The 17360-nt window shown below is 38.1% G+C and overlaps 1 protein-coding gene across 1 annotated transcript; it reads left to right on the top strand.

Annotated features, from left to right (window-relative positions):
* The first annotated feature begins 2050 nt into the window (after window positions 1-2050).
* Window positions 2051-17011, top strand: LOC137937199 (nuclear pore complex protein NUP62). Its single transcript, XM_068782292.1, has 10 exons — window positions 2051-3409; window positions 8377-8472; window positions 9081-9201; window positions 9417-9495; window positions 14558-14680; window positions 15217-15294; window positions 15591-15694; window positions 16018-16105; window positions 16203-16301; window positions 16532-17011. The coding sequence occupies exons 1-10, from the start codon at window positions 2128-2130 to the stop codon at window positions 16622-16624; spliced, it is 2163 nt and encodes a 720-aa protein (XP_068638393.1). The 5' UTR covers window positions 2051-2127; the 3' UTR covers window positions 16625-17011.
* Window positions 17012-17360: the final 349 nt, after the last annotated feature.

The raw sequence follows: 17360 nt of genomic DNA, 5'->3' as shown, positions 1-17360 counted from the left end.
TTTTAAAATCTATTTTCAGCCTATTAACTTGAGTTAAAACCCCTAAAGTGATTGGAAATCTTACCCCATCCTCACCCTAATAAGGGTTTTTGCGAGAATGATCCTCCGAGTTAAAGCTCAGGGTGGAGATGAAAATAAATTTTTCTCCTGCATGTAAGACCAAGGAAGTTAGAGTGAGTGCGTGCCTGGTAGGCGTGGAAACCTTTCCTGATTCCAGCTTGACTGCCAAAGAATGTCGACCAGTCACGCGTTTCTTTAATCCTTCATACAAAAGTATGCAATCTATTCTGAAAACTGGAAGTAGAAAACATATACGTGTTTTTTTACTTTGAATATAGTCCTGTTTTTTACTGTTTTCAATCTTAAATATATTTATTTGCTCACTTTCAGTTGTTTACTGCACTTTCAAAATGAACTAACCTGTAAACAAGTAATTTCAAGTGGTCTTACAGGTTCATTATGCTAATTACAGTAAGATATATTGATCTTGGTGAATATTTTAGTCGACAAGTAATGAGTTTTCATCTAATTTTGATGTTACTGATCATGAACTTGTGAGGTTACGAAAGTGAAAGTAACTCCAAAACTTGTTAGTATGCACTATAAGTGATGAGTGAATGTAAATTACTTAGGGAGGGTTAGTCTAGAATGAATGAATTACTCCCGTATTACTTAGTTCGTTAGTATAAAACGAATTTCACTTTTTTTGAATCACATCAATTCATTCACTCAAGCAAAAAAGGGAGAATCCAGATTTGGAGATTTTTTCCTAATCATTCACATGAAGCGCGGGACAATATCAAGGGAAGGGGGTCTAAAGCGCCGGCGAGGACATGTCGTCGGGGATGACGGTTGCGACAACGACGGAAACAGATGCAAAGGCAGATGAGGGAAGGAAGAAATCAAAGGAAGAAAATGGAAACGAGCAGCGACGAAGGCAGCTGTCGACGACGACACCAACGAACGGGAGGGGCTTGACGGTGATGAGGGGAGGAAGAATTCCCCCCTCCCCCCCCCCCCTCGCTCTTGCTCCCTTACTCTCAGTCCCAACTTTCAAGCTAGTCAACGAGTTGGCTCGCAAGCTTTCGAACCGAACCATGGTTTAGTCGAGCTCGACTTTAACACAAACGAACTTTATCTGGTTCGAGATCTAGATAAATCGAGTCAAACCGAGCCATAATCGATGCCACCCCTAATTCTTACTTTACTCACTTTCCCCACGACTTTTACATTTGGATATTATAAAAGTAAATATTTGTTTAAGTATTTTATTTATATATAATTAAATAAATACATTTAATTTTATTCTAAATTTTTTTATTAATTTAAATAGGTTAAATTTTATCTTAGTTTATTAACAGAATAGTTAAATACAATTATCTTATAAATTTATATTTATCAGAGTCATATTATATAATAAAATACCGTCTTTTTATTTATATAAATTCATGATTTTTTATATTATATTTGATTACTAATTTAAGAGTGAGAATTTAGATATAGTAAAAGTAACAATTTGATTTAGTAATTTCTTAATTAATTTTTTTGTATATATTTAATGAAATTGATAATCTTAATTTAAATAATAATCATTTATTATTATTTTTAAATCTATCTTAGTTTAGTCAAATAAAACTATCTTATAAAAGTTAAATCAATCAAAGTAAATTTATAATATAAAAACCTTATATATATTTTATATTATATTTAATATTATTTTAAGAGTAAGAATTTAGATATTATAAAAGTAAACATTTGTTAAAATTTTTTAAAATTTTTATAATTATTTATTAATTTAAACAAGTTAAAATATATCTTAACTAATTAATAAAAATAAAACTATCTTATGAAAATTAAATCTATTAGAGTATTTTATTAATAAAAATTTTAAACACTTTTTACCATACTTTTTTTTACAGTACACTTTTAATTGCATACAGTAAAAAATCATAATAATCCACTTTTACTTTCGTCGTGTTCTTTCGCAAAAGCATCGTCCAAACCCGGTAAAGTGAATTTCTTTCATATTTTCAGAGGAGGGAGAAATAAGCGTGTGCTGGTTCGGTAGGGCGCTTCTTCTTCGGTCACTGAACTCTGCCTCGCGCCTCCCTCTCTGCGGCAGAAGCAATGTCTGGCTTCCCTTTTCCTTCCTCTTCCTCTGCTTCTTCTCCAGCATTCTCTTTCTCTCAATCAACTTCGTCCGCTCCATCCTCTGCGTCTCCTTTCTCTTTCGCAACCTCCAGCGGTTTCTCTTTCGGAACTTCCTTCGGGTCCTCTAGCCCTAGCATTTTCGGTTCATCACAATCCGCGCCGGCCTTGAAATCCTCATTTTCCATGGGAATGGTCCCTACAGGTACACCTTCGCCTACTTTTGGCGTAAGTACGGCCTCCTCATCTTCCGCTTCCGCTTCTTTTTCTTTCGGAATCCCTCCGAACACATCTTCCTCTGCAGGATTTCCTTCCTTTTCTGTGTCGTCCTCCGCTGCTTCCACTGCCGCTGCCTCGCCTTTGTTTGAAATTCCTGCATCTTCTTCAGTGGGCACTACCACTGCCTCAATTTCCAGTTCGCTCTTTGGGGTTTCTGCTGCTGCCACGGCGACAACATCTTCGTCTTTCTCTACTCCGGTCTTTGGTGCTTCTTCTGCGTTTGGAAGTATTCCTTTCTCTACTCCAGCCGTTGGTTCTTCGTCAGCGGCACCTGCTCCGTCGTTATCCGCTTCGTCCTTATTCGGATCTTCTTCATCCTCAGGGCCCGCAATAACTTCCTCCCTGGCCAGCTCGCCGTTTTCTGCTACTTCTTCCGCGTCCACTTCCCTTGGCCTAACCACTCCAGCTACTTCGTTGTTCTCATCTAGTTCTGCTTCGCCGTTTTCCTCTTCCTCCGCACCTTCATTTTCTTTTAGCGGTGCCACGGCATTTTCAAAGAGCTCGGCTCCGGCTGCTTCGACGAATACTTCGTCGTCTTCGACATCAGGCTCAGTTGCAGGCATCTCTTTTGCCACTTCACCCTTTGGATTATCTTTGTCTTCTTCTGCTGCTTCGACATCTACAACTTCTTCAAGCGCGACAGCATTTTCGGCTACAGCAGCCGCCAAGCCTATTTCCTTGTCTCTTGGTACTTCTGTTCCTTCAATCTCTTCCACTACAGGTTCATCAACACCTGCTGGTTCCTCAGCACCATCTTCTCCTGCTCCGTCGTTGTTCTTATCTCAAACTGCGGCCTCTTCTGGTTCTACTCCATCTATATCTCTTTTTGGAGCTGCGTCCTCTAGTGCTGGTGGACTACCGTCTGCAGCTACAACAACTACCTCTGGTGCTTCATCTTTAGCTACAACTACTACACCAAGCTTCAGTTTAGCAGCCAAAGGGTCGGCCTCTACATCGGCATCGTCCACTGCTCCTTTATTTGGTTAGCTTTCTTTGTGCCGATACAATAACATAGATAGGCATGCATTTTAAGCTAGCATAGATAGGTTTTTTAAGCTAGCATTAATCTGGTAAACTTTTTTTCTTTTGAGGAAGTTTTTGATATGACTCATGCTTGGCGAACAAAGAATCTGGTATGCTTCCTAAATATCGTCGTCACTGATTTGGAGTTTGGCTTATCTCTCACATAATATGCAATGGTCCGATGTCCTAGACTATGTGGCCCATAAATGCTCTTCACTTTTAAAGCTGGTGTCCGAGTCTGGATGCTTAAGGGGTTGTTTTTAGGCAAACAAATCCGATATTGCTTGTTGGTCTAGAAGCACCATAATTTTGGGACATTGATTCTGGACATTGGCTTGTCATTTTGCAGTTTAACTGGTCCAATTCAGTTCCTATATTTTGTTTTATCATCATGGTTGCTTGTTCTTTCCCCTTATGGCTAGGAGGACCCTGATGTTGTGTGCTTACTTGTAGAATTGTATTAAAATGTTTGTTTAGCATGTTGGTTTGGTGCTCATTGGTTCTTGTGAGGTGTTACGTTGAAAAATGGTTTGAGTGAGCTGAACTGTGACAGAAGACTTTCATAGAGGGCATTGCATGGTATACATAGGGAACGTATCAGTTCCTCGATCAGACTAACCAGAGTGGGTCTAAAAAATGGTTGATCACTTTGTGGAAGGGTACAGCTTAAATTTACTATCAATGAGAAAATGAGACTAGCAGGATGTCCTAAGTATTCATAGTAAGCTTTTTTAGCACAAGGCTTAGTGAGTAACGAGGACAACTTCAAGCCAAAGGCCAATGAGTAATGAGTACAACTTCAAGCCCAAGGCTTTTGTTAATGTTACTCCAAGTTGTTGTTGTTGATTTTTGTTTTTTGTTTTTTGAAAGCAGATGAGGTTTCTCTAAGTTGTCTCTTTATTTCCCGGCCTTTGCATTAAAGCTTCAACCCACCCACCCAACTTGTTTCCTTAGACTTACATTTTTATTTTAAATCAGTTAAAATTTAGATATTTGTCATTATAATGACAAGAAAGAAGGTTGTATTAAAGAAAGGCTCCCTAGGAATAAAGAAAACTTGGAGAAACATTAGGAAAAACCAAAATAAAAAAGCTATGGGAAATACTCAAGGAAAGCAACCAATCAAGTGGAAGAGTATTGCCTCAACAACGTGTTGGCAGATAATGACACTTCTTGGAGTGTGAGCCAACGAGATAATTAAAGATAGTCAAAGTTCTACAAATGTCCCTGTTAAAATTGGGTCAAGGTTTATCTTGAAATGATTAGCAAAAGTTAGAGATACTCTTCTCAATTAATAAGCATAAGATCTTTTCAAAGCCAAACCATTATGGGACTATTCTCCCACACAAACAACTCTAACTATCAGACAACTAGCTGAGGTATGGACCAATGTACAGCTAAAGATATTGGTATTTTTTTACCCACCAATAATCTTTCTCAAGTCCAGGCCTAAAGGACAACATATTTCAAGACATGGAGAGCATACACACGGATCATAGGAGCTCAGAGATGTAGTGCTGAATGTTAGCCTGAGATCTTGAAGAAGGACCCTTAGCTCTGCTTCTATGGGATGACAGAAAAGGAGTAGGGAACACTTAACCGTATTTCACCATCAAAGTCCCAAATGACACCTACCCATCCCCAAGTTGGACCTACCATCAAGCTGAACTGCAAGCATCCTCTTTGGTGTGAGGCCCACTCATGGGTGGACCGAAAAGATGATAATGACTGCCGATGTTTGGCCTCCAATTCTCTGATATGATGGAGCTTAGGAGAAGATTAGGCTTGGAGAGTTTACGAGCCTAAAGTAAGATCCACTAATTGATCAACTAACATCCTCAAATGTTTTGCAACTCGTTTCTTTCTAGACCAGAAACAGCGACAATTGTATGAACCAAATTTTTTTACCCGAATTTCACAATTGAAGTCTCATCAGAGATATGATCAAAGTTGAGCCTCAACCATCCTCCTGTGGAAGGGGCCCATTCAACAATGATTCTGTAGCATGATAATGAGTGCTGATGGCTGATCTCCAATTCTCTCTGATAATGGAGCTTAAGAGATGACTAAGCTTAGGGAATTTTTTGGCCTCGAATAGCATTCACACTCAAAGATTCTTCTCTCCCTTTTTTTGGACATCAAGAAATTGTTGTAACTGTACAAAACCAAAATGTTGTGCCCAGGTTTCTCAATTGGGAAGGAATTGACTACGCAAAAATGGTTGGTGAAGGAGTAGAAGGCAAACCTTATGACCAAATTTATGAAGGAAAGTGCACCAAATCCGGTAAGGATAAAATGAAATGAGTAACTTGCGCACCAAAATAAAATGGAAGATACAAATAAAAATTCCATAAAAAATTAAATTTAAGTTTCTAAATCGTCTAAAATTGCATGAAATGAAATTTTCGATTCCTAATTAAGCCAAACAGCTGAGTTCTTATTTTCTCCCATCAAATATATCGCTTTGGTTACTTGGAGGGGCCTTTAGTTGCAAACCGTTTGCATCAGTTTCTTTTTGTTTTGGTGTTTGTTGATTAAACCCTACAGCTAGGGTGGTTGGTTAATGTTTGCAGCTGGATTTCTTCATCGTTAATTGTCATGTCTTTGGTTCTATGGTTTTGCATCCTTTGGTATACTTAGCTTTTAAGATTTGAGTGCATGTCCAATTTTTTTTTTTTTTTTTAAGGTCCATGGCCTTGCCTCATGTGCTTGTGTGCTAGAAGACTGTTACTGGGTGCCACTTATACATCTAATTGATCTTGCTATTCCTAACTTCCGGTGCTCAACTTGCATACTTGTCATAACTTTTGAACAAAGGTGCAGTCTGGCCTTTGGCTCAATATCCACTAGGAGGGGGGTTTCTAGTGTGCAGTCTTGGGCTCACTAGGTTATGGGATTCAACATTCAAAAAATACAAGGATGAGTACATAAGAGGCTATGACATTGGTGGCTCAAGGGTATGACAAGCTCTGCTTGTGCGGGACGATGACTTTTTTTTAACTTTTCTTGGATGATTTGAATCCTTTACTTCCTTGTTGATAAGTCCCTTCTTATTGTTACTTATTGTTATTGTTGTTGTGATCATTATTTTATATAATGTTTTTAGAGCATATATAAAGTTTCCTCTCTCTCTTTACTGAATGGATTTTTGCTTATGTAGGGTTGACACCGTCTCTTTTTTGTTTTTCTGTGGATGATTGTGGAATACTAAAGAATTTAATCAGTTTCTAATGTTTGATACCTTTCTGACTTCTCTGACTTTTTGACCAATTCGCCTTTATTCTGCGGGTATACCTTTGTCCTTTGGGAGCTTGGTCTGGTTGTTGTTAGCTGATACATTTGGGGGCACAATTCAAGAACTTCTGATAGAAGGAATCATCCAATAGGTGCCTGTTGAATGGGTTTCCATCAAAGGGTATTTGTGGCTAGTGAGCTTCTTAATTTTTAGCTATCTTTCTAGCTTAATAATCAAAGAAAAGATGGGAAGTTGTTGTTTTCTTTTTCTTATGCTAATTTTTTTCTCACGATTTTAATATGCTAAGTTGGACACGATTTTTATACTCCAATGGTCACCCCTGTTCTTTGACAGTTATGTGCTCAACTTTGATGTCAATTTTTTCTAAGTGGAACTTCTGCTGCTGTGTAGTACCAGGATTTACTATCATTGCTTCTTCGAGCCATTGTTTGCTCCAGAGGACTTGGTCATTGTCATCATGGTTTTATGGCGACTTAGCCAGGTCAACCTGGATTTGTAAAGGGGTGAATTGGTTCAGGTTAGGGGGTCTAACTTACCCCTTTTGTTTTTGGCGAGTCTCCTCTTATTCGCCCAGAGTCCAGCTCTGGACTTAGGGTCACCCGACCTGGCTCTGTCGACCTGATCCAGATTTTGAACAACTCTGGTTGGGTTGCAATTTCTGGTCGGAAACCTTAGTTATCATTCCTTCTTCGTATAGAAAGATGACTTCTTCAGATTTATGATGAATAATGGAATATACAGTTTGTCAATTGTCTTTGTAGCACCTGTCATTTGTTTGATTCCTAGGCTGGCTGTCAGTCTCCATGAACATCTTGGTGTTAGAATCCATCATTTTATCCTAGTGCTTGTACTTGGGTTTTTTTTTCTTAGTGTACAATTCTATGTTTGCATGGTTTTGCACCAATTCTCTTAAAATCTTCTTTGCATAATCCACAAGGGGAAAAAAACCTCTTCTACGTGGCAAGCGGAGAGTTTTACCTAAATGTATTTGAGTATTCTTCTGTTACTTTTTGAGCTTGGTTAGCTTTCTTTAAGAACCAACATTGTGTAGCAGACTAATTTTCAGAGGCTCGTGAAAACTCACTTCATTAATGTTAAGGCATTTTGGATTAGTGTATACAGGTTGATTAGTAAGAAGGATATTAACTTGCTAAGGAAGACATGGTATTATGAAGTAATGTGATTAGTAGGTGCCATTTCCTGCTTTAACATTGATTAGGCTTGCTCTGGATTGCCCTTGTTATTTCTAAAGCATGCAAGGATGGATGTGTGATTGGTGCCAGCAAATAGCTGGGAATGGTTTTTTTTCTTCCTCCTGCTAGGAGTGGAACTTGTTTTAGGCTTGCAATTGGACTCACCTTCTTATGGCTGAAAAGAGCTTTTAGCAAGTCGTTAGAATTGAAATGTTAATATGTTACTGCTGTTGTTTTCTTGCAAGTATTATTTTTTTCATTTTTCTGCTTTATTTCTTTTCTTCTTTTTATAGAAGCCTTGCTGGTTGAAAATGTTATGTTAATTGCTTTTCTTCAAATAACTAAGCTGTTTGTTTTCATTATCATTATTTTTTATGGTGTTACACTTAATTGTTGTTATTTTTGTTATATATTGCATTCATAGAATGTTGTTCTTTTCCATCTTCTCTTAATGTCTTCTCCTTGAATTGGCTGCAGGTGTGTCTGAGTCGTCCTCCGCACCCACATCAACAGAAGCTGCACCTAAATTTGGTTTTTCAGTTTCCAGAGTCACAACAAGTCAGCATACATCAGGTAATTTAAATCTGTGAAATCTATAATACTGGAGGATCTATTAGTACTGTTATTTGGTCAAAGATTACAAAATTTTCTAATGGCATGACTGCACTCTTGTTGAGCTCCCAACTTCTCTCTTTTTTTTCACTTTTGCTACAGTTTGGCATCCATATAATCTAGAAATAACAATCTCAGGTCTCTGTTGAAAATTGGTTTTGGCCGGATACTGAAACATTTACTTCTGTTCTATTGTATACTTTCTTACATAATAAATTACTCTCATGTATATAATATTGATTTTTTTTCCTGTGGCATGGGCTGAATCTTAATGGATGGTGGCAGCAAGGCCACTCTGCTACTTATTATACCCCTGTTCTTTTTAGTTAGAATTGTGTTTTTTAATAACATGCTGTAGTGGGTGATTCTTTTTGTTGGGACATGGATTGTTGGACACGAGTTAATTCTTTTTATCTTTTGTAAAGTTCTTCTCTTAATGAAAGTCTCACTTTATAAAAAAATATTGAATTGTTTTCTTTGCATAGTTGTCCTTATCAAATGCTCCCACTCTTGTCATGTTTGAATTTCTGTTTTCTTCTCTTAGTTTCTTCTCCATGAATCTACTGCAGGTGTGTCTGCTTCTTCCTCTGCAAGCTTGTCAACTGAAACTACACCAAAATTTGGTTTTTCAGTTACTGGCACAACCGCAAGTCAGCCATTATCTACTGTTCCTGCGGCCTCGAGTGGCGGGTCTGCTAGCTTCTTTGATATCTTTACTTATTTGAGCTGTTATGAGGTTCTAAATAATTGAAGATTTATGATATGAATTTCCTTGTGGTATCACCAAAATGTTACCGATGTCTTTGCCGTTATCTTCTCTCTCAACCTGATGTGGTGCAAATCCAAGCCTGCAAGTCAAGCAGGCTTTCTAAGCTGTCAGGTTGAACTGTTTTCTTTGTTTACAGGACAACAACTTCAACTGTCACTACAACAACTCCTGCTCCTAAATTGCCATCTGAGATCACAGGAAAAACTGTTGAGGAGGTTCTGATCACATTTTCTCTTCTAGATTCTTGTTGATTACCTGATATATTTTGTCATTTGAATATTTTCTTTTTGGGTTTCATTTTTTAAAAGGTTTTTGTTTATGGAATAAGAGGGATTCAGAGAGAGGAAGAAGGAGAGAAGAGAGAAAAGGGAAGGGGCGGCAGCAATAGAAAAACATGTTTTGTGATTAGGGTTTTGGTCGACCCCTAATCTCTTTTATAACTTTAAAACATGTACAAGGACAATAAGGCCCCTACTCACTTAAACTCACTTAAACCCTTATAACTCCTACATTACACCTCCTAACTATTCCTAGGAGGTGCGGAGAGTGAAAAATTTTCAAACTACCCTTTTACCGTTTTTCCGACTCTCTCCCTCAAGCTGGCACATAAATATCCTTGAGCTCCAGCTTGTTACAAAAGTTCCCAAATCCCCTTTTTTCTAGTGCCTTGGTGAAGATATCAACAATCTGATCACTAGACCAAATATAGGGAGTGGCTACTTTCTTCTTCTTAACTATATCTCTGACAAAGTGACAATCCACTTCTATGTGCTTGGTTCTTTCATGAAAAAAATGGGTTTTCAGCAATAAAAATAGATGTTTGATTTTCACTGTATATAGTCATAGACCCTTTGTACTATTGATTCAATTCCCGTATAACAGATCTTGCCTACATCAATTCGCTGACTTTATGAGCCATAGCTCTATACTTAGTTGCTGCATTGGAGCAAGCCAACACATTTTGTTTCTTACTTTTTCAACTTGCTAGATTTCCACCTAAGAACACACAACAATTAGTAGTTGATTTTTTATCTAGTTTAGACTCAGCATAATCAACATCTGAGTATATCTCTATCTTAAGATGACCATGAGGCTTAAAGATCAACCCTTTCCAAGGAAAACCATTTAGATATCTTAGTATTCTTTGAGTGGCTTCAAGATGTATCTTTCATGGCCGATCCTTGAATTGGCTGACCACACTGACCGAGAATGATATGTTAGGACGAGTGATTGTAGCATAGATTAGTTTTCCAACCGACGATACATTGTCTTTTCTTTGAGTTCATAATTGTCCTCACTATGACCCACTTTCATAGGAGTCTCTATTGGTTTCGCTCATAATTGACCATACTCTTGTAACATTTTAGTGATATATTTTCTTTGGGTGAGTACAAGTCTTACCTTGCTTCAGGCCACTTCTATGCTAAGGAAGTACTTCAAAGGACCCAAGTCTTTTGTTTGAAAATGATTTGAGAGATATAACTTTACTTCTTCAGTCCCTTTTTTATCACTTCCAGACAAAATAGTATCGTCCACATACACTAGCAGGACAACAACACCCTTGTCTCTTCATTATAAACAGAGAATGGCCACAGTGACTTCGAGAGAATCCACAGAACAACCACCTAGCTGAATTTCTCAAATCACACCTCAAACTTTGTTTAAGGATATCAATTACCTTTTTGAGTCTGCTCACTTTTTGGATCTCTCCTTGAATACACCTCCTCATTGAGGTTGCCATGTAAAAAGGCAGTATTGCTATTAATTTGAAATAACAGCCAGTCTTGGTTAACTGTAACAGAGACAAGAATGTGTGAAGACAGACAAGTCACAGGTGAGAAGGTCTCAAAAATATTCACTCCATATGTCTGTGTATAGTCTTTGGCTTCTAGTCATGCCTTATGTCGTTCAATATAACTATTGACCCTATATTTGATAGTGTATACCTGGCGACACCCAACGAAAGTAGCTCTGGAGGGCAAGTCACATAACATCCATGTGCCTCTATCACATAATGCCTCCATTTCAGCATCCATAGTTGCTTTTTACTGAGGTAATAATAGAGTCTGTACAAAAGAAGGAATGATACACCAAGACAAAGATAGGGCAAACTTTTTGTATTGGTGAAATAAGGAATCAAATGAGACAAAATTGGACAATGGGTGTCTTGTGGATTTATGGACACCTTTTTGAATGGCAATAGAAAGGTCCAAGTCACTTACCTCAGGATTAGCAAACGTAGAGGATTCTAGGTTTGTTGAGATAGAGAGAGCTTGTTTAGGGCGCTCGAAAGTATGCCTTTTGTGGTACACTTGTAGTGGTTTCTTTCCAGGAATTGTTGGCGAATAGGTAGGATTGTCTTCTATAGAAGTTGGTGCAATAACTTTCAGATTTGCAGTGAGAGGGGAAGTATTTCTAACATCAGTAGAAAAAAATGGGACATATTCAAATAATGTCACATTGGCGGATACAAAGGTTTTCCTTGTGGTAGGACATTACCACTTGTATCGTATCCTTTTTGTGTACAAGAGTATCCCAGGAAAACATTTCATGGTGCAGGGAGATAATTTATATGTGGCTTTACCAAAAACATGTGCAAAACATACACACCCAAACACTCTTGGGGTCCAGGTATGTTGGGAAACTTATGGTGTAAGCAGTTGGATGAGAATTTTCCCCCCAAGGATAGTAGAAGGCATTCTGTTAATAAGGTAGTATGCAGTCATAACTGCATCACCTCAATATTGTTTGGGAACATTCAAATGAAGGAGCATAGTACGAGCAACTTCCTTCAAGTGGCTTTTTTACGTTAAGCTACCCCATTCTGATGAAAGAGTGAACACACAAGACAATTGGTGAATAATTTCATGAGTGTGGAAAAAACATATCAAACTTGTGATTCATGTACTCTAAACCATTGTCAGTGTGACTAGCATGGAAAGATGCATTAAACTGGATCTTTATTTCATTGTAAAAGTTTTGGAGTACAGTGAATACTTCAGATTTCTCCTATAGGAGATACACCCAAGTATATTTATTAAAATCATTAATAAAGGAAAGAAAGTACTTATAACCAAAGACACTGGACATGGGACATGGTTCCCATACATCTGAGTAAATAATTTTAAATAAACTTGTGCTTTTTGTTTGGCTCATGAGGAACATAGTCCCGTGATGCTTGCCCATTTGACATGAATTACTCTAAAACGATAAATTGGAAGGAAAAGCTGGAAATGGATGAATTACTTTGTTGAAAGAGGATGTCCTAACCATAGGTGCCTTTGAAGTGGTGATACTGCAGTATGTAGAGCATGTAAAGGAGGCTGTGAGTGTCCCTCTAGATGATAAAGTCTTCCTTTCTCACGTTTGGAACCAATGGTCCTCCTTGTCGTGATATTTTGAAGTACACAATAAGATGGATAAAAGGTTGTTGAGCAGTTCATGGACTTGGTAAGTTGACTTACTGACAACAAGTTAAGAGGAAATTTGGGAACAAGTACCACTGATTGTGGAGACATAAAGGGGGGTAGGAATTAGTATACCCCTTCCCTAAGTGGATGACACTGATCCATTAGCTAGGGTAAAAAAATTGACATCAGGAGACTCTTTTAAAGTAGAAAACATGGAAGACACCTAACTTATGAGTTGTGGCTCTTGAGTCCAAAACCTAGGTGGAAGTAGGACACTCATGTATAGCAGATATACTGGAATTAGTCAGTGTGGTTGTAGGAGTGGAAGACTGAGCCGTAGAGGCTGAAGAACAGGCAACAGTTAATTGAGCCATGCGTTGAAGCAACTGTTGCATTTCATCAAATGCCTCAGGTACAGTATTCACCATAAGATCAGGGGGCACATCAGTACTCTCATGAATAAGAGAGTTGGCCCATGTAGGTTTACCAAATTTTGCCCGATACTTGTTAGAAAAATGATAGATGCGGCCATAGTGGGCACATTTCTTGTCGGGCCTAGTATCACCTCTTCCTCTACTTCTACCTTGACAATCTCTTTCTCTGCCTCTAGTACTTCCACCTTTGCCTCTAGACAACTCTGAGGAATCCAGAGTATTTAGTCCTGATACAGAAATAGTAGCCACATCTTTACTTTCCTGGGCTTCAATGGCATTATTTGCCACACAACATTCTGCTATAAGCTGTAGATAAGGATCGAACATCTTCTAAGGCCAATAGTTGTGCCCTAATAGCATCAAATTCTGGTCCTAAATTGTCTAGAAATTTGCAATGTGCTTGCCCATGCTGTTTTCTTGTTTCCCTTTCATCAACAGTAAAGTGATGAAAAACACTTATCTCCTGCAGTATACCAACCAACTCACTGTAGTATTTTGTTATTGACATTTGACCTCTCTTGAGGCTAAACATCTTTGCATGGAGATCATAAACTCGTGACAGTTTGCTCTCCTGAGCATAAACATCTTTGCATAGAGATCATAAACTCATGACAATTTGCTCCCCTGAGCATAAACAAGCTCAAAGATATCCACATCTCCTTAGCAATGTCATAATTCATAACGTGATTTCTTAACTTGAAATCGATGCTGTTAATCAGCTAGGTCATAACCTGATTGTTCTCGGCTTCCCAGTTGTCATTCTAAGGGACAGGAGGGTCATCCATGATGAATTTAGACTTCTTTTTAGCCTTGTATAGTCTGATTGATTTTTCACTCCATAAGTTCTCATGGGGCTGTAAATAGTCTCAGAACTGCTCAAACAGTAGAAGTTATCAAACCTAGGGTTATGGCAGAAGAAGAACACAAGTTCAGATTTTTATCAACCAGTCAATGCAGATTTCGAAAAATCCCCTTTCTAGGAAGTCGCAGGCTTCAATGGAGAGAACTGGAGAAGAATAAAGGCACCCAATCAAGATCTTCTGCTTTGATACCATGTGAGAATTGTGGAATAAGAGGGATTGAGAGAGGAAGGAGAGAAAAGAGACAAGGGAGGGGGTGTCAGCAAGAGAGAAGGATCTCTCATGATTAGGGTTCTGATTGACCCCTAATCTCTTTTATAACTTAAAAACATGTATAAGAACAATAATGGCCCTAGTTACTCACTTAAACCCTTATAACTCCTTGGTTAATCCTCATGAAACTTGAGCTACATAAACTTTCAAACATACAAATAAGATAAGACTATTCCTAGGAGGTGCAGTCAGTGAGAAATTACCAAATTACCCTTTTAAAGTATTTACCAACAGTCTTAATCTTTTTTTTTTTTTATTTGAGTTATGATATTGATCATTGCCATCTTATATTTGTTACAGATTATCAAAGATTGGAACTCTGAACTACAGGAGCGCACTGGAAAATTTCGAAAGCAGGCTAGTGCAATAGCTGAGTGGGACAGGAGAATCCTAAGAAACAGGGATATTCTACTTAGACTTGAGGTAATCTTCTCTAGAACATTGAGATGTTCTTGTGGATCAAGTGTTTTGCTCAATGGCCTCATCCAGGTTTCCTTTATTCAGGGTCTTGGGGTTTAATTCTCATTGGTATGCCAAAAAATTGAGACGTTTTAGGGTTTGAAGCTGTAAAAGAAGGTGCCCTTTAAGTTGGGTGCCATGTCATTGTATAAGGAAACTGAAAATGTTGATTTGATGGATGCAACTATGCTTGTTAACTTGCCGAGTCGGCAGTTTGAAAGCCTATTTTTCCTTCTTTTGCTTGGTCTCTCTGACTGTCTCCCTGCAGTTGTGACACATCAGTAACAATTGCTTACAATCCTTTGTGCAGTCAGCAATGCCATTATCTCAGTGTTACCTTGAAATACATCATTCACTTTTAATGATTTAACAATTCATGATGATGAATCCCCTTCGACCTGATTATGAAGAAATTGCTAACTGCATACTTTTAGAACCATTGGTGCCATCTTTCTGTCTTAATCTTTCAACATTTATCTGGCACTCAATTTTGTATGTAGAGTGAAGTGGCAAAAGTGGTCGAGACTCAGGCTGGCTTGGAGCGTCAACTTGAGTTGGTTGAAACACATCAACAAGAGGTTTGAAGATATGACTTTTGTTAGGTTTCAAGTTTCAGTGTTTTTATATTGATGTATCAATCTCACCTGTGACATGATGCATGTAGATGCTTAACACTCTCAAAGACACAAGCTTAAGTGATTGTTATAAATTAAGAATTAGACATCTTTTTAGAGTGGATATGTCAGTAGTGGTTGTGATGTGTACTCAGAAATCTCCTAGTCATATCATTTTCTTATTGGTTCTATGATTTTTTTTATTATTAAATTTATATTTCTTTTCAAACCAATTAATTATTTACATTTTTACCTCTTAGGTTGACAAGGCTTTGCAGAGTTTTGAAGAAGAAGCTGAGCGTATCTTCAAGGATGAGAGAGGGTTGCTGGTTGAGGATGATGCTGCATCTACTAGGGACTCCATGTGAGTAATTTACCTGTTTCCCTGTTCAATTGACCATTTGTATATTGTTGCTTCTAGGATTTACCCTCTTAAATTTCACTATGCTTGTACCTTTTAGTTTTACTAGTTTCTCTATGTTTATGTATTTATTTTTGAAAAGAGGATCTTGGTCCTGCTTCGTTCTTGAGGTATCTAGATTCAAATGTGTGTATGTCATCTTATCCATCTTTGTGATATACCTTACTCGTTAACCTATGGAAGCTTATTACGGGAAGGTGATCTTGGCTAGTGTAATGAACTCATTACTTCTTTTCTTTACTACTTTCTTTTTCTGTATATGTCAGGTACGAGCAGGCAGAAATCATTGAGAGGGAAATGGAACAAATGGCAGAACAAATAAAATCAGTTATCCAGACCTTAAATGCAACTCATGTGAGGCTTTATGTTCATTTCTTTTACAATTTTATGCTAATACATATAAACTCTTCTGCCTGACTACTCTTTAACTTTTCCCCCTTCTTTTTGATAGGGAGGGGACCTTGAAGTAGTAGATGGCATGACTCCTATTGATGCGGTTGTCCGTATTCTAAACAACCAACTCAGTTCATTGATGTGGATTGATGAAAAGGTTAGTGGCAATATTTTGTTCCTTGCTCAGGACCTTAGTTTATCAGTGTCCAACTCTCTTATCCTTGTCTCAAGCTCTCTTCTTTCGAGCTGGCTTAGTGGCAAATGCCTGTCATTCGCATCCAAAAACCACCCACCTGCACATAATTGACATAATGTTCAGAACATTATGTCATGTAAGAGCTAGTTTTATTTTTATTAGTTGCGTTTTCTTATACGATTTTCTGTCAGGCTGGTGAGTTTTCCAATCGAATTCAAAAGCTTGCAAATCATGGGGCTGCTGCTGATAGAGATTTGGCAAGTACAAGATTCTGGCTTACATGATTATCAGATATTCATAGGAGAGGACATTGGTTGAAGAGATCTTGTAGTTGGCCATTAGCACCTTTTCCAACCTCCTTTGCTCTCCTTGATGAGGTTTTGGATACTAGATGACCTCGTGTTTCACGAATGTCGTCTTCGCGAAGTCTCTTTTCTTTAATGGTTTTCACTTCACGTGCATTTGGAGATGTCCTGCGGAATCTCTATATTTTATCTGTAGTCGCTTGTGAGTCTTGTCGTTTGTCTACTGCCGTCTTCATGTCATTGTTAGACTCATTTTCACCTGCTGTTTTCGAATCCATTCTTCATGGGCACCACATATGTAAAGCGTAAAGAGTATCGTCCTCAAGAAGATATTCTAATTCCAAAATTTGATCAGCGAACCTCTAAGATGAGTTTCCAACATATTGCAAAAATGTAACAAATATCGAGAAGATCGGACCAAAGTGTACTGGATTCTGATTCAGAAGTGGCTCCAAAATTTTCGAGCTGGTTGGGATCAGGATCATGGATGTCCTCAGTAATTTGAAAAGACAGGTGCAGTAGACAAATTTCCGTATGGGCCATGTTGGGTCCTCGTACAGCCCCTGGTTCCATTGGTTTATTCTAATAATATGATCAGATAACTCCAGAGCCTCTACTGTTTGAATGAACAGGCCAGAGAACGCTATCGACCATATCTCTTTACCTTTTGATCAAAAGATTTAGATCGGACTTCCACTAGTTCTTTCTTTCTTTT

Source organism: Aristolochia californica, unplaced genomic scaffold, assembly GCF_029961685.1.
Source record: "Aristolochia californica isolate CCGP_79_NKW_82.1479 unplaced genomic scaffold, dmAriCali1.0.hap1 SCAF_10, whole genome shotgun sequence".
Lineage (NCBI taxonomy): Eukaryota > Viridiplantae > Streptophyta > Magnoliopsida > Piperales > Aristolochiaceae > Aristolochia > Aristolochia californica.
Note: the sequence above shows the minus strand (reverse complement) of the source record. Positions and strands in the feature narration are given on the sequence as shown.

Bases quoted from the DNA above. Each gene is read 5' to 3' on its own strand.
- LOC137937199 (XM_068782292.1), top strand. From the start codon at position 2,128: ATGTCTGGCTTCCCTTTTCCTTCCTCTTCCTCTGCTTCTTCTCCAGCA. The intron at 9,496-14,557 runs GTTCTGATCACA...TATTTGTTACAG, and splicing joins CAGGAAAAACTGTTGAGGAG to ATTATCAAAGATTGGAACTC. The intron at 16,302-16,531 runs GTTAGTGGCAAT...ATTTTCTGTCAG, and splicing joins TGATGTGGATTGATGAAAAG to GCTGGTGAGTTTTCCAATCG.